At 49.3% G+C, this 21,082-nt stretch overlaps 1 protein-coding gene across 2 annotated transcripts in view; it reads left to right on the top strand.

Annotated features, from left to right (window-relative positions):
- LOC137031650 (radixin) overlaps positions 1–21,082 on the top strand; it is a 572,796-nt gene that overhangs the window by 426,850 nt on the left and 124,864 nt on the right. Inside the window, exon 8 of one of the 2 annotated variants that reach the window (XM_067402756.1) lies at positions 10,174–10,337. The exons of the other annotated variant lie outside the window; for it this stretch is intronic. Coding sequence (XP_067258857.1) covers positions 10,174–10,337 — 164 coding nt within the window. The remainder of the gene's footprint in view (positions 1–10,173; positions 10,338–21,082) is intronic. 2 annotated transcript variants of the gene reach the window in all.

The following is a 21,082-nucleotide window of genomic DNA, read 5'->3' on the forward strand; positions in this document are numbered from 1 at the left end:
CGCCTTCAACCATCTGAAAGAAGCCTTCACCACCGCTCCCTTACTCGTCCATCCAGATCCCGAGAAACAGTTCATCGTTGAAGTGGACGCCTCAACCACTGGAGTGGGAGCGGTGTTGTCGCAGCAGCAGGGGATGCCAAGTAGACTCCATCCATGTGCCGCCTTCTCCTGCAAGCTCAGCCCGGCGGAAGTCTACTCCATCGGTGACAGGGAACTTCTTGCTGTTAAGCTTGCCTTGGAAGAGTGGAGGCATTGGCTGGAGGGAGCCAAACATGCATTCCTGGTGCTGACAGACCATAAAAACCTTGAATCTCTTCGGTCTGCGAAGAGACTAAACCCAAGACAAGCTCGCTGGGCCATGTTCTTCTCCCGATTCAATTACACCATCTCCTAACGTCCAGGTACCAAAAACGTCAAAGCAGACGCTCTCTCTCGTCTCCATGCTCCTGAAGAAAAGACCGAAGAACCCAAACCTATCATTCCGAGCTCTCTCATCGTGAGTCATATTACCTGGTCAGAAGAGACCATCCCCTCCTCCAATGCCTCCACGAACCCTCCGCCGGGCTGTCCACCCGGCTTGCTGTACATCCCACGGACACTACGCACTCCCACCATTCACTCAGCTCACACGTCACTTGGCACTGGTCACCCGGGGATCAATGAAACCCTCTCGTTGCTAAAAGAATGCTTCTGGTGGCCAGGGATGGCTTCGGATGTCAGAAGATACGTGCAGGGCTGTAGGGAGTGTGCATTGTCCAAAAGTCCTCGTCATCTGCCAGCTGGAAAACTCCTTCCGCTGCCAGTTCCAGATCGCCCATGGTCACACCTAGGAGTGGATTTCATCACTGATCTCCCTGTCTCAGAAGGAAATACCACCATCCTAGTCGTTGTGGATCGTTTCTCAAAGTCTTGCCGTCTAATTCCACTCCCAGGATTACCCACTGCCATGGAGACCACCGAAATACTCTTCAACCAAGTCTTCAGATATTTTGGAATACCAGAAGACATAGTCTCTAACCGAGGACCCCAGTTCATATCCAGAGTGTGGAGATCGTTCTACTCCCTCCTAGGTGTGGCCGTCAGCCTGACTTCCGGATACCACTCGCAGTCGAACTCTCCTTCCCTTCGTGTGCCCCGTCTGCTGTGTGGGTGTGTGTCAGCCAGCTTCAAGTTACTACAGCGATCTCCAAGCTCCAACGCATCTCTACCTGCAACAGAAAGGACAGTAACTATTCCTCATATCATCAGTTCTATACCAGCTATCACCAGTTCACTCACCTGTTTGTTGTCTCCTGCTCTACTGTGGTCAATAAAGCTACCATTACCTGTTACATCTGTGTCCGTCTCCTGTATCCCGTAACAGATACTGGTTGCAGATTTTTTTAAAGCAAATTTATTTGTTGTTTATTTTTTCACAGGCCAAACTGGCCTTAAACAAATATCTCTTTGATATTAGAGGTAAACATTGGCATTTGGATATTAGAGACATTTTTATCATAGTCAAAGATGTTATGCACATGAGCAGTTTTTTTTTATTTTTTTTATTTAAATTACTGAATAATTTCAAGATTAACAGCAAAAACTAGGTCTGGTCTGACTTTAGCCTTGTGAAATTATGCTACATAACAAAACAAAATCAGCAGACGGACTGAATGAAAATAGAACAGCAGTGATACCGCTATACACACAAACACACACAGCAGCGCTTTTCGATATATATATATATATATATATATATATATATATATATATATATATATATATATATATATATATATTAGATACATAGATAGATAGATATTGTTATAACAGAGACACCAGAGGCAGGAATAAAAGCAGTTAAGATGTTTATTGAGCAAACAGCAGAGCAAAACGGGTGGTGAATGAAGTGGTGGAAGATCTCAGAGGTGGAATGATAGATAATACTGTCCTTGATGTTGTTGCAGATGAATGAAGAGGGAGACGCTGGAGAAGGCAGATGGAAACACTCACACACACTGGTAGGTAGGCACACGAGGAGACTGGAGACAATGGAGACGAAGGAGATGATGAGGCTGGGTAAGTATCGCCTTGGGAGTCCTTGAGGTAAGTTTACAACTGGTGTAACACAAACGAGACCGGACAGTGAGTGTGTGTGAGTGTGGGGTTTAAGTGCTGGTGTTGATGACTGATGTGATGAGCTTCAGGTGGCGGTGATTAGTACGCTGGTGATTGGGTGCGCGGGTACTGAAGTGAGGTGGAACCTGACGTGTCTGTGACAGTACCCCCCCTCCCACGGCCCGCTCCTGAGGGCCGAGGACCCCGACGTCGTGGTGGTCGTCCTCGAGGTCGTGGGGCAGGCCTGTCTGGGTGGTTGGTGTGGAAAGCCTGTAACAAAGCAGGATCAAGGATATCATTCTTGGGGACCCATGAGCGTTCTTCGGGGCCGTAGCCTTCCCAGTCCACCAGGTATTCCAAGAGACCACCACGGCGCCGGGAGTCCAGGATCTCTCGTACCACGTAAGCAGTTCCATCGTCCAGGATGAGTGGAAGGGGGGGCTCGACGGCTGCCACGTCAGGTTCTGTGGAGGGAAGAACAGAAGGGTGGTGAGGTTTTAATAGTGACACGTGGAAGGTGGGATGAATTCTTTTGTACTGTGCAGGGAGTTGTAACCGGTAGGTGACGGGGTTGATCTGTCGCAGGATGGTGAATGGGCCAATGAAGCGGGGACTCAGCTTCTTGCAGGGCAGGCGCATCCTGATGTCCCTGGTGGACAGCCAGACCTTCTGCCCCGGTTGGTAGGTTGGAGCGTGGGAGCGCCGAAGGTCGGCTGTCATCTTGCGCCTGCGCAGGGCTCTCTGCAACTGGTGGTGAGCTGAGTCCCATACCCTCTCGCTCTCCCGAAACCAGTAGTCGACGGCAGGAACGTTGGAGGGTTCCCCGTTCCAGGGGAACAGTGGGGGTTGGAAACCGAGTACGCATTGGAAAGGTGTTAATCCAGTGGTGGCTTGACGGAGGGAGTTCTGGGCGTACTCGGCCCAACCCAGGTACTGGTTCCAGGAGTTCTGGTGGCCGTGACAGAAGGTACGCAGGAAGCGGCCGATCTCCTGGATCTTCCGTTCCGTCTGCCCGTTCGACTGAGGGTGGTATCCAGACGATAGGCTGACGGTCACACCCAGGAGCGAGAAGAAAGCCTTCCAGACTCGGGAGATAAATTGAGGTCCTCTATCAGAGACAATGTCCTCGGGGATTCCATAATGACGGAAGACATGGTTGAACATTAACTCGGCTGTGGTCATGGCTGTGGGTAGACCCTCCAGGGGAATGAGGCGGCAGGCCTTGGAGAAACGGTCTACGACGACTAGAATGCATGTGTTACCCTCAGACTCTGGGAGGTCGGTGACGAAGTCGACCCCCAGGTGTGACCAGGGCCTCTCAGGAACGGGCAGAGGATGGAGCTTGCCGGTGGGAAGATGGCGTGGGCTCTTGGAGATGGCGCACTCCCTGCAGCCCTGCACGTACCTTCTGACGTCGTTGGCCATGTTTGGCCACCAGAAGCGCTGTTTGAGCAGCGAGAGGGTCTCATTGACCCCCGGGTGACCAGTGCCAAGTGAAGAGTGAACGGAGTGCAGGAGTGGAGTGCGTCGTGTCCGGGTGATGTAACGCAAGCCCTGGGGGCAACCCGGCGGAGTTCGTGAGGAGGCATTGGAGGAGGGGAGTGTCTCTTCTGACCACTCGATGGGGCTCATAAATATGGATTCGGGCAGGATGGTGTCGGGGTTTTCATTCTTTTCCTCGGGTGCATGGAGACGTGAGAGAGCGTCAGCTTTGAGATTTTTGGAGCCTGGACGGTAGGATATTGTAAAGTTGAATCTTGAAAAGAACATCGCCCATCTGGCTTGGCGAGGGTTGAGTCGTTTGGCAGCCTTTAGGTACTCGAGGTTTTTGTGGTCAGTGAGTACCTGGAACGGATGGTTAGCTCCCTCCAACCAATGCCTCCACTCTTCAAGGGCGAGCTTGACAGCCAGGAGTTCCCGGTCCCCGATGTCGTAATTGACCTCCGCCGGGTTGAGCTTGCGGGAGAAGAAGGCACATGGATGGAGCCTACTTGGATTCCCCTGCTGCTGTGATAGGACCGCTCCCACTCCGGTGGTGGAGGCGTCCACCTCAACGACGAATGGCAGGTCTGGATTGGGGTGGACGAGGAGGGGAGCGGTGGTGAAGGCTTTCTTGAGGTGTTCAAAAGCTTCGTTGGCAGATTGGGACCAGGACAGAGACTTGGGCTGATGACGGAGTAGGTTGGTGAGTGGACTGACGATGGTGCTGTAGTTCTTGATGAAACGTCGGTAAAAGTTGGAGAAACCTAGGAAGCGTTGGAGTTCTTTTATGGTACTTGGGGTTGGCCAGTTCTGGATGGCGGACACCTTCCCCTCGTCCATCCGGATGCCACTGTGATCTATCACGTATCCCAGGAAGTGGACAGAGGGCTGATGGAATGAGCACTTCTCTGCTTTCAGGAATAGATGGAACTGCCGTAAGCGTTGGAGGACCTCCGCAACGTGGTGGCGATGTTCGGCCAGGCTCCGGGAGTAAATAAGGATGTCATCTATATACACTAGGACGGACTTGTGGAGAAACTCCCGGAGCACCTCATGGATGAAGTCCTGGAATACGGAGGGGGCGTTGACCAGGCCATACGGCATAACGAGGTACTCGTAGTGGCCGGTGGGCGTGACGAAGGCGGTCTTCCACTCGTCCCCCTCGCGTATCCGGATGAGGTTATACGCGCTGCGGAGGTCCAGCTTCGTGAACACAGTGGCACCACGGAGGTGTTCCAGGGCCGCTGGGACGAGGGGAAGTGGGTACCTGAACTTGACGGTTATCTTGTTTAGGGAGCGGTAATCGATGCAGGGCCGCAAGCCTCCGTCCTTCTTGGCCACAAAGAAGAAGCTTGAAGCAGCAGGGGAAGTAGACGGGCGGATGTATCCTTGGTTTAGGGCCTCTTTGATATATTCCTCCATGGCCTTCTCCTCCGGTACTGACGGGGTATATGCGTCCCCTAGGCACTGGTTCACCCGGCAACAGATCGATGGCGCAGTCCCATGGCCGGTGTGGAGGAAGCTTGGAGGCGCGTTGCGGGCAGAAGACGTCACTGAAGTGGGCATAATCGGGTGGAATGTCGACGGAGCGCTTATCCACAGGACTTTCGATGGAGGTTGCGTTAATGGAGATGTCTTTGGAGAGAGGAGATCTTGGAGTAGGAAGGTCTGGGAAGCAGCTGTAGAAGCAGTGGTCGCCCCACTTCAGGACTTCGCCCGTGCGCCAGGAGATGGTGGGGTTGTGTTGTTCCAACCATGGACGCCCTAGAACCACGTCAGCGGTGGATTCCTCCAGAACCAGCAGATGGATGTTCTCAGTGTGGAAGATACCCACTTGCAGCTGAAGTGGTCCAGTCATCCGTCGGATCATTCTTCGGCTCAGGGGTTTGCCCGTGATGGAGTGGACCTTGTAAACATTCGGAGAAGGCGAGGTCTTGAGCCCGAGGTGTCGACAGAGGGCGCCGGAGATGAAATTTCCTGCTGACCCTGAATCGAGGAGCGCCACCACTGAAATAGAAGCATTAGCAGCAGTAAGGTTTACTACAGTAGTGAGTGGTTTCATTTTTTGGATTGAGGGAATGATGGCACTCACCACGGGTCGAGGAGGACGAATTGGGCATGTGGAGATTACATGCCCAGGGGAACCACAATATAGACATAGATTCAGGGTCAGCCGTCTCTGTCTTTCTGTAGAAGATAAGCGGGAGTTATCCACTTGCATTGGTTCACTTGCTGGTTCTGGGGAGCTGACGGGTTCGAACCGACGGAGGAGTGTGGTGGTTGGTAGCTGGCTCTGGTGCTCTAGGAGGCACGACTGCATACGAGAACCCACGCGGATGGCGAGTTGGATGAAGCGTTCGAGTCCTAGGGAGTCCTCGTATGCAGCGAGATGCAACCGCACGTTGGGCTCCAGCCCTTGTCGAAAGGTGGTGATGAGGGCTTGTTCGTTCCAACCACTGGTTGCGGCTAGCGTTCGAAACTGCAAGGCATAATCATTAACACTCTTATTTCCTTGTTTCAGATTGTACAATTTCTCACCAGTAGACGAGTCGGTCAGGGGTTTTCCGAAAACTTCTCTGAAGTGAGAGACGAATGCAGGGTATGATTTAACGACAGAGCTTCCTTGAGTCCAGAGGGAATCCGCCCATAGAAGGGCCTTACCTTGCAGTTGTGATATTACAAACGCTATTTTAGCCGTGTCGGTGGGGTAGAGGTGCGGTTGCATCTCCAGAACCAACTCACACTGCAGAAGGAATCCGCTGCATTCCTCCGCCGATCCAGAGTAGGGCGCCGGTTTGGCCATGGGACTGGCGGTGAAGACTGGAGAAGCAGCCGTGGCGGTGGAAGCGGAAGCAGCGGTGGGTGCTGGTGATGGTGATGGTGGTTGTGAGGTGAGTGCTCGACGTAAAACGTCCACGAGCTCCTGAAAGGGGTCCTGATGGCTCATGCTGATGCTTAGCTGTTATGGTCCGGTCTTCTGTTATAACAGAGACACCGGAGGCAGGAATAAAAGCAGTTAAGATGTTTATTGAGCAAACAGCAGAGCAAAACGGGTGGTGAATGAAGTGGTGGAAGATCTCAGAGGTGGAATGATAGATAATACTGTCCTTGATGTTGTTGCAGATGAATGAAGAGGGAGACGCTGGAGAAGGCAGATGGAAACACTCACACACACTGGTAGGTAGGCACACGAGGAGACTGGAGACAATGGAGACGAAGGAGATGATGAGGCTGGGTAAGTATCGCCTTGGGAGTCCTTGAGGTAAGTTTACAACTGGTGTAACACAAACGAGACCGGACAGTGAGTGTGTGTGAGTGTGGGGTTTAAGTGCTGGTGTTGATGACTGATGTGATGAGCTTCAGGTGGCGGTGATTAGTACGCTGGTGATTGGGTGCGCGGGTACTGAAGTGAGGTGGAACCTGACGTGTCTGTGACAGATATAGGCTAATACTACTACTTTATATGGAGATAAGAGGAAAAGCCATCAAAACTTTTCTTAATACAGTTCCCTTTAGAGATACATTCATATCAATCCCACTGTAATATTCATATTATTCTCCCTATTTTTCGCGAACAGTGAGCTTGTGCATGGTACAGTATTTCCTTTGCTGGCGGGTCTGTTTTCCTCTTTCAAAGCAGTTTGTTTGCAAGCCCAGAATAATAATAATAATAATAATAATAAAATGCTTAAAAATGTTTTTGGCCCCTGGATTAGTGCATCTCTGTTTTATTATAGTTCAAATCAGATGGGCCGTAAGTTTGACACCCCTGATATACAGCTATTTGCACTGTAAATTGTTTTATTTACTATGGTCTAATAAATTTAACCTCAATAAAGGTTAGCCTGGGATGAACGCAAATTCCTATGATAAACCTCTGGGATTTGGAGCACCAAATTGTAACAGTAGGTCAACATAACTATTGCATTCTTTAATTGATTCCCTGTCTTATTCTGCCCTCTAGTGGGTAATATCGAACATGCTGCTAACCCTGCACAATAAATACTTTTAATGTTCAGGGCTTCGGTATTACAGTAACAATGCTGAAGAAAATTCAGATGCGCTCTTCATAAACTGTAAACATTTCTGCTTGCCTCATTCATTTTTTGTGTGAGAGCAGCACTGCAATAGCTGGCTGATAATATAACTGAAATGAAGCAATGATTATTTTTTATACATGCATGTTTTTTACTAAAAAAAAAAATAATATGCATATTGTATGATCCCTCTTATTTTGTTAAAATTATTCACATTTTCTCAGATTCTGCAAGGGGTTCACAAACTTTCAAGCAGCACTGTGTGTGTGTATATATATATATATATATATATATATATATATATATATATATATATATATATATATATAATATATATATATATATATATATATATATAATATATATATATATATACACACACACACGTTTAAGATTGCGTGTTTGTTGTTTACTCATTTATTTGATAATTTACTTAATTTTATTTTCATGGGATATGACGAGCACGATTTGCGAATCATTGTCCATCATTTTGCAAGCAACTGGTGATAAAGAAAAATGCCATGTTGCAATATTGAAAATATTTTCATTTTAAACCATGAAGGCGAGCTAGTGGATATCACACAAACAATGTGCAAACTTTGTGTTATGCGGGTGAAGAAGTCTCAAACACCAGTCAATTATTCACTACAGAAAATAAGAAAAAAGTAACTGGCCAAGCTTTTGGTACGCTGCATTAACGGTGCATATTCTCTTAGGGATGATGAGAGATGAATCTAATTTATTTTCTTATATTTCTTTTGATTTTTTGATATTTCTTCTATATGTATATATATATATATTTTTATACAACAGTTCTGTCTGGTTCTCGAATCTGTGATAACAGCACTCCTACTGCCTTTTCACCGTTTGTATCACGGCGGCCGATCAAATCAACCGTAATTTTTACAAATACTACTTCTTGTACCACGAACTGTAGTTTTAATAGTTTTTAGGCGAGAATGTAGTTGTTTAGACCTGAAATATGTGACTCATATTTAATAACAGAGCCTATTTTACAATTTGTTTTGACGTTTTCGGAGATGCGAGCTCGAGTGCGTCAGCGGCCATTCAGTGCTTCTGTAACCGCCGAGAACAGCTTCATCTCGGCCAATGCCTCGGGGATTTGCCGCTGGCTCTTATAGTGGTTAAACATGAGACATAATTCAATTTGAGTACATAGAACGGGCAATCTTTGGTTTTATTAATCTATTATTTGTTACAGAGCAAGTCGAATTGTGCTATATTAAATTTGATAATAATAAACGTTACGTTACATCCTTATATAGCACATTGGCTACAACTAGACGGGACATATCAGACTCTTCTCCGCTTCAAATACATAAAACATTAAACTTTATAAACATGTTTTTTTGAGTAAAGAAAACGTTTTTTTTTTTCAAACATCAGATCTTTATTTACCTTTGCATTGCACAGAGATGTCCAAACTGCGTGCGCACTTCATTCATGAGGTGAGGCGGATTTATGAGGCTTGATTTACAGTTTGATGATCCAATGGAGTTAGGAGGTTTTGTCACAAGCTCTTTAAAATCCTTTTCATTCGTTAAATATTTGTAAAACCCACATACCAGCGTAAATGGTGATTTGTTTTTAATAACTAGTGCTTTATGTTTGACTGAACTGTACAATTGTGCTTATATGTTGTTCAATAAATATTATTTTATTTAAATATGTGCATTAAGTAATATGGATTGAGTGAACATTACATTAATATGCCATTAGATGGCGGCAACACTTTACAGGAGAATTAGTCAGTAAGTCACAAGAGACTTTTAAATTGACAGGAACATTTGCAAAAGGAAGTTGTTTTTAACGCTGTGGTGTTATGGATGGAAAATTCCCTAAGCTGAAAAAAAGGACAAAAAAAGATTGCTTAACTCAGCGCACATTCAAACGAACTTGTATAAAGGATGTAATATTATGGACATCGACTTGATGAATGAATGTAATGCAATATACCAGACACAGGTAATAGCCTACTCTCTCTCTCTCTCTCGCGCTCTCTCTCTCTCTCTCTCTCTCTCTAATAATGTAGAAAATTTAATGTGTTTCAATGAAGCGACTCAACATTCCTTCGTTACTAGTTCTAAAGTGACGTTTTAGAGTTAGTAACGGAGGCTTGGTTCAACTTTCAAATTGAGATTTGAATCCGTGGCAGAAGGAAGTAGTGTTGCACAAAAGAGGGTTTTAAAGACACTCTGTTGTTGTTCTTATTTATTTACACACTCGTGCCGTCGAACTGTTGTATAAACGCAATATCACACTCGTAGCCGTGCGATATGGCTGTATATCGGCACGCTGTGATTCCTCCGTAGGCACGAGGCCGGAGGCCGGAGGCCGAAGGCCGAGTGCTGTAGGTAATCACAGCGTGCTGATATACAGCCATATCGCACGGCTACGAGTGTGATATTGCTCTATATATATATATATATATATATATATATATATATATATATATATATATATATATATATATATATAAATGAGTTGAGTATATAGCAAATATATGTTGACTGAATCTTTTCGATTGTGACATCAGGACTTTGTGTTCTATGCACCACGACTGCGAATCAACAAGCGCATCCTGGCTCTGTGTATGGGCAACCATGAGCTGTACATGAGGAGGAGGAAGCCTGACACCATTGAGGTGCAGCAGATGAAGGCTCAGGCCAGAGAAGAAAAACACCAGAAACAGATAGAGAGGTGACAATTAACACTTTATATTCCATTCAACTTTCTTTTGTTTACTTTTTTGTTCTTCATACTTATACAAATTTATATTTAATTTACATAGTATAAATATTTTTTTCTTAAAAAAATTTAAATGATAGTCCAATTCTTTAATAATAAATCAAATGTGCAAATACAATTGTATTTTCTCATAATGGGGTTTCACAAACTGTACCAAAAAAATGCATCCGGAAACCGCTTCACTTTTTCCACATTTTATGTTACAGCCTTATTCTAAAATGGATTAAATGCATTATTTTCCTCAAAATTCTACAAACAATACCCCATAATGATAACTTGAAAGAAGTTTGTGTGAAATCATTGCAAATTTATTAAAAATAAAAAATTCACAGCCTTTGCTCAGTACTTTGTTAACACACCTTTGGCACTAATTACAGCCTCAAGTCTTTTTGAGTATGATGCTACAAGCTTGGCACACTTATTTTTGGACAGTTTTTCCCATTCTTTGAAGGACCTCTCAAGCTCCATCAGGTTGAATGGGGAGCGTCGGTTGCACAGCCATTTTCAGATCTCTCCAGAGATGTTCATTTGGGTTCAAGTCTGGGCTCTGGCTGGGCCACTCAAGGACATTCACAGTGTTGTCCCGTAGCCACTCCTTTGTTATCTTGGCTGTGTGCTTAAGGTCGTTGGTTGTCCTGTTGGAAGATGAACCTCCGCCCCAGTCTGAGGTCCAGAGCTCTGTAGCAGGTTTTCTTCAAGGATGTCTCTTTACACTGCTGCATTGATCTTTCCCTCGATCTTGACTAGTCTCACAGTTCCTGCTGCTGAAAAACATCCCCACAGCATGATGCTGCCAGCACCATGCTTCACTGTAGGGGTGGTATTTTCCAGGTGATGAATGTTGCCTGGTTTCCTCCTGACATGATGCTTGCTATTCAGGCCAAAGTGTTCAATCTTTCTTTAATCAGACCAGAGAATTTTGTTTCTCATGGTCTGAGAGTCCTTCAGGTGCTTTTTGGCAAACTCTAGATGGGCTGTCAGTCTCAGATCTCTGCCTCGATACAATCCTGTCTCAGAGGTCTACAAACAATTACTTGGACTTTGTGGCTTTGGTTTGTGCTCTGACATGCACTGTATATGATATATATATCTCCATGATGCAAACATGTGCATGAAGCCTGGTACTGTTCTTTGGCACGCGAGCAACACATAAATCCAGTGTTTTTTAGTGTCTTTTAGTGGTGAAACTGCAACATTTGTAATTAGAATTTGTTTATAAAGCTGTTGTTAAATAAAAGCTCTATGGTTTAACATTTGCAAGCAACAAAATAAAAAAAAAAAAACTATTGGGCGGTTTCCTGGACAGAGATTAAGCCTAGTCCTAGAATAAAATGGCCTTTAAATCAGATTAACAGAAATCTGCTTTCTCTGTCATGGTTTAACACTAGAACTACCAAGGCAGTCATTTTGACCGTTTTAAAGATTTGCAATGTAATAACTTTGTTGAAATAAAACCCATATAACTACAGTTCCATGACTTTTCTTAAATTAATGTAAATTTTATTTTAACATTGTTATTTTATTAAAATTACAAAACACAAAAGAGTTCTGAGTATTTCTATCTTGAATGGCCATAGCGGTCAATTTGACCGCACATATTACAGGCGTTGTATCTCCTCAGCGCTTTTTCCCGCCATTAAAGATGTGCGTAGCTGTTGCCTAGCAACCTTTCTCTGGCAGTTTTGTATGCTTTTGCTAAGCTAAAACTTAGCTTTACCGTCAAAATGGCAACAAGAAAGAAAATGACTGTCACTGAGGTTTTATCCTTGCTTGAGAACATTGATGATGCAGAGTCTGATGGAGGAGCAGAGAGCGATGTCTCTTGGTCTCTTGACAGTTCGTCTGACACTGATTCTGAGAGTGATTCAGAGATAATTCCGGTTCGTAAAAAAGATTTTCTAGATTTCATTAGAGGCTGCATAAAATTGTTTCCGATTCGTGTGGTCCAAACATTTCCGATAATGCTAAAGCATTGTAAACTCCAAAAGTCAAAATGTATTGAATAAAGACAGATGTAATCATTTCCAAAATTCACAATATGTTTTTATCTAACGAAATATTCTGCTTCATTTTATATTTGTTGACATTTTGACTTTCAAAAACAACATTTTAACTGCGGTGAAAAACTTTGATCTCCAGCTTGCCGGATGCAAATTGCGGAAAGCAAATTGGGGCATGCACTTTTGTGGGAGGTCTAGTAGCTCTTACACAATAATATCACGAACATATTATATTATGTATGCTTAAATTACCCCACATTTTTCATAAAACATGACCATAGAAGCTTTGAAGTAAATATAACATGACAAAAATGACATTCACAGCTGTCTGGTATGAACAGTCAAAATGACCGCTATTGGTAGTTCTAGTAGTTATAGAATTCCGGTAGTGCTAGTGTTAAAAGAGTCCTAGACTTGGTCTAGTCCAGAGTTTAATAAACTGATTTCCTGGAGGAAGACTAGAGCTACTCCAGGACTAAATTGAGGTTTAAATTAAACCTACCAGGAGGCAGTTATGTTTAGTGTGTTTTCTACGTAAAGACAAAACATCTCGGTTACATAGGTAACCCTCGTTCCCTGAAGGAGGGAACGGAGACGTACGTCGGACAGACCGACGAATAGGAATCTCGCTAGAGAGGCCAATCTACTTTGAGTGTAACTAAATGAGCCAATGCACATTGGCATGCAATCATATGCATCAGCTGCTTGCCTCGCAGCGCGGGTATATAATGAGCAGCAGGTGCGTTGCATCTTCAGGTTTTCGCTTCGGAGCCGAACCCAGCAGACGGCAGCATCAGCAGGACAACGCCTGTGGCGACGAGACGTACGTCTCCGTTCCCTCCTTCAGGGAACGAGGGTTACCTATGTAACCGAGACGTTCCCATTCAGTCGGTCACGTTCGACGTACGTCGGACAGACCGACGAATAGGAATCCCTACCAAAGCGCCACAGGAGCTGCCCTCTTCCAGCGCTCTGTTGTGAGCCACCTGAACCCCCTTGCCTAAGGACGGTGGGACCCAGCTCACACAGAGAGGGTCGATCACTGTTGTTCCCAAAACCCACTCAGTGAGACAATTGGATAACGCTGGGAAAGCGTAGCCTTACATGAGATAAGGAACGAAGCCATATCCTTCCCCGAAGGAGTTATATGGATAAGTACATATGGACTAACCTCGTAGGTTGTACAACATATGGAAGAACTGGGGTGACTCCACTCGGTGAGAGATGGGTTCTCCCAGAGGGAAAGACACGGGCTTCGTTTAGGAGCAGCCGTGGAAAAACCCATATGGGATCCCCGTAGGGTCACACATATGGAACCCAGCCTAAATCCGGTTCTCAAGGATACAACGGAGTATAGGCCTGGCGCCAGACGCTCCGCCACGTCGGCTGTAGAGGGGTAACCGGAGGACTCAACAGGGTCTGCCCGTAGGGACTCTCTGGAGAATAGAACGCGCATGTAGCGCAGCAAGCCGACACTAAGCCGGGGCCTCTCCGTGCCTCTGACCTGAGGCGAGAACACGGGAGGAGACCGGCTCGACACAAAGGCTATAGTATCTAGCGAACGTGTTAGGTGTCGCCCAGCCTGCAGCTCTACAAATGTCTGTTAGCGAGGCGCCACGAGCCAGCGCCCAGGAGGATGCTACACCTCTCGTGGAGTGAGCATGCAACCTGAGCGGGCAGGGCACGCCCTGAGCTTGGTAAGCCAGGGCGATGGCATCCACTATCCAGTGGGCCATCCTCTGCTTGGAGACAGCCTTTCCCATCTGCTGGCCTCCGTAACAGACAAAGAGCTGGTCTGAGGTCCTGAAGCTTCGAGTTCTGTTTATGTACAGTCGCAAGGCGCGAACTGGACAGAGCAAAGCCAGGGCTGGGTCTGCCTCCTCCAAGGGCAGCGCTTGCAGGCTCACCACCTGATCCCTGAAGGGACTGGTAGGAACCTTGGGCACATAGCCAGGCCGGGGTCTCAGTACCACGTGGCTGTCACCCGGCCCGAACTCTAGGCACGATTCGCCAACCGAAAATGACTGCAGGTGCCCTACCCTCTTGATGGAGGCCAATGCCACCAGCAGCAAAGTCTTCATAGACAGAATCTTTAAGTCTGCTGACAGCAAAGGCTCAAAGGGAGCAATCTGGAGTGCTCTGAGCACCAGAGTAAGGTCCCAAGAGGGTATGGAGGGGGGACGAGGAGGATTTAACCGTCTCGCCCCCTTAAGGAACCTGATGACCAGGTCGTGCTGACCAACAGATTTGCCATCTATGTGGTCGTGGTAAGCGTATATAGCAGCAGTATGGACTTTGAGGGTGGAGGGGGACAGCCTACGCTCCAACCCTTGCTGCAAGAAGGAAAGCACGACTCCGATCGAGCATCTTCAGGGGTTTTCTCGGCGAGAAGAGCACCACTCGACGAACAGGTTCCAATTCGAGGCGTAAGCACGTCTCGTGGACAGCGCATGTGCCGAAGTGATGGTGTTAAGTACCTCAGGGGGTAAGTCACCTAGAACCCCCAGACATGGAGTTTCCAGAGGTCTGGAAAGAGTGCCCCGTCTCTGAGAAAGGAGGTCCTTCCTCAGAGGGATGGGCCAGGGAGGGGCTGTCGCGAGGAGTGAGAGTTCTGGGAACCAGGTCCGGTAGGGCCAGTAAGGCGCAACTAACAAGACCTGCTCCTCGTCCTCCCTGACTTTGCACAGGGTCTGTACAAGTAGGCTCACTGGGGGAAACGCATATTTGCGCAGGCCCCGGGGCCAGCTGTGAGCCAGTGCATCTGTCCCGAGTGTCCCCTCGGTCAGAGAGTAAAACAACTGGCAGTGGGAGGTTTCTGGTGAGGCAAACAGGTCTACCTGATCCTCTCCGAATTCTCTCCAGATCAGCTGATCCACCTGGGGGTGGAGTCGCCACTCTCCTGGCAGCGCAGCTCGTGATAGCTCGTCGGCCACACGGTTGAGCACACCGGGAACATGAATGGCGCGAAGCGACCTCAGATGCTTCCGACTCCACAGGAGGAGATGGCGGGCGAGTTGCAACATGCGACGGGAGCGTAGACCACCTTGACGGTTGATGTACGCAACGGTCGCAGTGTTGTCCGTACGGACCAGTACATGCTTGCCCCGAAGCAGGCCTTTGAGGCGGCTCAGAGCAAGGCGTACTGCCAGCAACTCGAGGCAATTGATGTGCCAATGCAGATGGGGTCCCGTCCAAACCCCTGAGACTGCATGCCCGTTGTACGTGGCACCCCAGCCGGTGGCAGAAGCATCTGTGAAAACCACAGCATGCCGGGACACTTGTTCTAGGGGCACTCCTGCCCGGAGAAACAAAGGGTCCGACCACGGACTGAAGGTTCGGCGGCACTCCTGAGTGATTGGCACCCAGAACGTGCCGCGTTGCCACGCCCATCTCAGGACTAGGCCGTGAAGCCAGTGCTGAAGCGGTCTCATATGAAGCAGACCGAGCGGTGTTACAGCCGCTGCAGCCGCCATATGCCCCAGGAGCCTCTGAAAGAACTTCAGTGGGACCGCTGTCCTGCCGTTGAACGTATTTAGGCAGTTCAACACTGACCGAGCACGTTCCTCTGTAAGGCGTGCTATCTGTTCGACCGAATCCAACTCCATACCGAGAAAAGAGATCCTCTGCACTGGGGCGAGTTTGCTCTTTTCCCAGGTGACCCGAAGCCCCAACTGGCTGAGGTGACTGAGCACCAAGTCCCTGTGTTCGCACAACTGATCCCGAGACTGTGCTAGAATGAGCCAGTCGTCTAGATAGTTGAGAATGCGAACACCCTGTTCTCTCATGGGAACAAGGGCTCCCTCCACGACTTTCGTGAAGACGCGGGGAGACAGGGCCAGCCCGAAGGGTAGGACTCTGTACTGATATGCTCGACCTTCGAACGCGAATCTCAGGAATGGCCTGTGTCGCGGAAGAATTGAAACATGGAAGTACGCGTCCTTCAGGTCGATCGCTGCAAACCAATCTCGGGGACGGATGCACTTGAAAATGCGTTTCTGCGTGAGCATTTTGAACGCTAGCTTGTGGAGGCTCCGATTCAAAACTCGCAGGTCCAAGATCGGTCGTAACCCGTCGCTTTTCTTGGGTACAATGAAGTAGGGGCTGTAGAACCCCGACCTCAAATCGGCTGGAGGAGCCAGCGAGACGGACTGGGGAGCGCTAACCAGGCTCCCAGAGACCGCACAAGCGGCACCAAGGGGACCACCGGCGTACCCGCCGCGGGGCAGCGAGGTGGAACGCAGGGACGCGGCCCGGGAGGCTCTCTGTGTGAGGCGGACCGAAGCGGGGTCACAGTGTTCTGTGCAACACTTACCTGCTTACACGTGTTCAGAGGGAGCAGTCGAGGTTTTGCCTACCTGCTGCTTGCTGATGTCCGCTGGCGACAGAAGAGGTGGATGAGAGTGGTGAGGTTCTAGCCCTCCCACTGCTCTCCGAGCCCTCTTCGGACCCGGAGATAGAAGAAACTGCTCTTTTATTGAAAATTTGGGTACCAAAAAGGGAGAACAAAAGATTCTCCACCCGGCCCTCCTCCGGGGGAAGGAGGGGTGCGGTCACCACCTCCTGAAGAGCAGTCCCATCCATCTCCGGGTCGCCCGTCCTAGGGCCGCTTGGACTTGGCCTTGCCACCCTTCTTCTTAGGGGGTGGCTGGACGGGCTGGGCACCCCGCCCGCGACCGGCTCCACGACGCCGCTTGGATGGAGGCTGCTGCTGCTGGGGCGTGGGAGCGTGGGCGGCTGCAGGGGGGCACCCTCGCGACGGGCAGTCTGAGGTGCCGCCGGCGGTGGAGGTGCAGCAGCTGACCGCCTCGGCAGGATGTGACTGATGGCCTCTGACTGCTTTTGTACAGCCGAGAACTGTTGGGCAAAGTTCTCGACCGTGTCGCCGAAAAGGCCGGTCTGGGACATGGGGGAATTAAGAAACCTGACCTTGTCGGTATCCCTCATGTCCGCAAGACACAGCCAGAGATAGCGTTCCTGGACCACCATGGTGGACATCGCACGACCCACTGAACGCGCCGTAACCTTCTTCGCTCGAAGCGTGAGGTCCGTCGCGGCACAAAGTTCTTGCAGAACTTGCGGATCGTAACCACCCTCGTGCAGGTCCTTCAGTGCCTTGGCCTGATGGACCTGCAACAACGCCATAGCGTGTAAGGCGGAAGCGGCTTCCCCACAGGCCTGATAAGCCTTGCCGGTAATATCCGACGAGTACTTACAGGCCCGGGAAGGGAGAGACGGCTCCCCCCGCCAGGTGGAGTTAGGGCACAGTTGCATAGCAACGGCCCGTTCCACAGGGGGTATGCGCGTATAACCCTTAGCCGCTCCACCATCAAGGGTGGTAAGGGAGGAGGACCCACCGACACGGCTTCGGGCAGTAAAAGGTGCCTTCCACGTGCCAGTGAGCTCTTCATGCACCTCTGGGGAAGAAAGGCACTGGGGTGGGGGGCTGAGAACCAGCCCTTGCCACCCCGAGATACCAATCATCCAACCTCGAGGGCTCGGGACACGGTGGAGGATTCCACACGAGCCCGACCCTGTTGGTGGCCCGGGAAAGCATAGTCATCATTTCTGGGTCTGAATCGGGCACAGTTGTCACTCCAGAGGGAGGCAGCTGCGCTGAATCGTCATCCCCAGAAGCGTCAGGCTCACCCTCTGATGCAGCGATCGACATCCGGTCGTCTTGGGGAGCTCCGAAGGATACGGATGGTACACATCTCTGGGGCGGTCCACCGCGTTCCCCCGGCAGCTCTACTGGCTGCGGAGTGCAAGAGGGGTGAGGGTTCCTAGGGGGTTGGTTCCCCGAAGGAAACACGCTCACTGTGATCCTCAAGTCACCAGCCCCGCTGCCCGAAGCAACCCTCTGAGGAGGATTGGAACGAGGCGTTGGGACCGGGACTCCACCCCTTTGCAGGAAGTGGAGTCTCGTCCGCAACTCCGCAACGGTCATCTTCCCACAATGGGTACATGACTCGTCCACAAACGCCGCCTCAGCGTGCCTTAAGCCCAAGCACGCGATACAGCGTTGGTGACCATCCCGAGGCGCCAGGTAACGACCGCATCCAGAAACACACGAGTAGAACGACATCTTTAAAAAGACGCAAACTACTCGTGTAAGCTCTTTCAAGGACTGACTCTTTTAGGTGCTGAAGCACGCAGGGGAAAAGCCGCTGCAGCACAGACAGGGAAATGTGCAGCCTGTCATGTGCACTCTCCTTGAAGGTGCTCTCTTACCAGCTGTAATAACAGCTTTTTAGCGCTCTAGGCGCACCGTTTCACCAGCCGTGAGAACGGCCTTCACGCTGATTACAGCTGTTTTGCTCAAAATAAAAGGCAAAGAAAAAACAAAGGAGAAATCAGCCCCGCTGCTGCGCTGTCCGCCTGCACCGCAACCAAGAGACGTCTTGAAGAGCAGACTCGTTCACCACACTCGTGCTTTCAGTAGCTTTCTTCAGTGTTGCAGAAGTTTGGCTCCGAAGCGAAAAGCGGAAGATGCAACGCACCTGCTGCTCATTATATACCCGCGCTGCGAGGCAAGCAGCTGATGCATTTGATTGCATGCCAATGTGCAATGGCTCGTTTAGTTACACTCGAAGTAGATTGGCCTCTCTAGCGAGATTCCTATTCGTCGGTCTGTCCGACGTACGTCGAACGTGACCGACTGAATGGGAACAAAAGCATTAATAATCATATGATTATTATATATATATATATATAAATTCATCTATTTGAATAGAATACATTACAAACAGATTTTCAGGCATTTTTTGTCACAGCTGATGTATTTGCTTGCTTTAAAAGAACCGTCTCTTGTTTAGTTAAGTTATTTAATTTAATTTTTTTTTTGAGATTGCAGTTTTTCTGCTGCCATTGTTTTCCTTGGATTTGCTTCTTAGTTCCATGCAATTTTAAGCTTTTCTTGGTTCATTCCATGTTTTACAGGCAACCTCTCTCATGCTAATTCAATTTTAAATTAATCTACTTTATTTGAAGTCTGGACTCCATAGTCCAGGTTTTAGTAATCTGTACTTAATCTGTGTTTCAGAAAGCCATTTTTAAAGCCATGATTAACTATTCTATATTAAGGCCTATCCTGGCTTAATTTGAACCTTGTCCGGAAAACCGCCCTGTGGCGAGGGGGGCGTGGTTCAGCGAGGTCTGCGGCGGGAGAGAGCAATGGGAGAACTTTGGTGAGTGAGCGAGTTAAATGTAAATCACGAACACCTGTTTCTCATTTCAGTAATTGGCGCGGAGACAGGTTAAAACGCCGCGAGAAGCAGGAGTCGGCGAGAGAGAGGGGAACTGCTGACTGAGCAGCTGGTGCACGACTAACTGGAGTGAAGCCCATTGTGGATTGTACAGCCGTGACCAGGAGTGAAGCCCTTTGTGGATTGTATATGCCGTGACTGGAGTGAAGCCCTTTGTGGATTATTTTATTTGCTGTTGTGCCTTGCACAGTTTTTGTTGGACGTTTCTAATTCTTGAAATAAAACTCAGTCAGCAGTTGAACGCCGACCCTGTCCCCTTCCTTCCTACACATAAGAACATTAGTTGTATTACACTGGTGCCGAAACCCGGGAAGGAAGCTGGGTGGCCGCTGCCATGCAATCTTCGTCCTCCCCATCGACATTTGCGGAAGTCATCGCGTCCCTCGCGGTCCTGCATCAGGAACAACATCGAGCCCTGCTGGACCTGCGCACCGACCAAGAACGTCGCTTCCAAGCCATCGTGCAGGCCCAGCAGGAGGACCGCGAGAGGTTCCGGAGCTGGATTGAACGGGAGGTTCACCAGGAGACCATCGGGCAGCCGGCCGCGCCTACCCACCTGCCGTTGAACAAAATGGGGCCGTCGGACGACCCCGAGGCCTTCCTCGACTTATTTGAGCGGTCAGCCGAGGCAAGTGGCTGGCCGCGGGACCAATGGGCCATGAGGCTGGTCCCCCTCCTCTCAAGGGAATCGCAGCTGCCAGCAGAGAACCTCCTGGTCTTTGACGACCTTCGGCGGGCCATCGTTCAGCGGGTCGGCCGGACCCCAGAGCAACATCGTCAACGCTTCCGCTCCCTGGACCTGGGTGAGTCCGGCCGGCCCTTCGTGTTGGCCCAACAGCTCCGGGACTCGTGCCAAAAATGGCTACTGGCTGAGGGAAGCGACGTGGACCGGATTATCGATAGCGTGGTACTGGAGCAGTTTATCACTCGGCTCCCCAAGAAAACAGCCGAGTGGGTCCAGTGCCACCGCCCCACGTCGCTGGACTCAGCCATCGAACTGGCGGAGGACCACATGGTGGCGTGCCAAGGGGTCGGCGAACCCCTACCATCCGCCTCTCTCTCTCCTTCTTTTAATTCCCCCTCTCTCTCTAAACCTGTCCCTCTACCCAGGTCTCGTCCGCCCGGCCCACCACGTGTTCCGCCCCGGGGGCGGGGCGGAACGGAACAGGGCGGGCCCGTATTATGGACCAAGAGCCCCGCCCAGGGGGGCGGGACTCCCTGCTGCCGGGCCGGACTCCGCTCCTGCTTCTCCCCTCTCTTCGCGTCAACCATTTAACCCGCTCCTGGGCCGGCCTGTTGGCATTGCGGGGACCCGGAGCACTTTGTGGACAGGTGTCCAGTGATGGAGGTTGGGACGTTGATCCGGGTCCCGGACGATCCGCAGGCTGCCCCCGGTCAAGCTGGCGAGTACCAAATACCTGTGAGTGTCAAGGGG

This window comes from Chanodichthys erythropterus, chromosome 12 (genome assembly GCF_024489055.1).
Source record: "Chanodichthys erythropterus isolate Z2021 chromosome 12, ASM2448905v1, whole genome shotgun sequence".
Lineage (NCBI taxonomy): Eukaryota > Metazoa > Chordata > Actinopteri > Cypriniformes > Xenocyprididae > Chanodichthys > Chanodichthys erythropterus.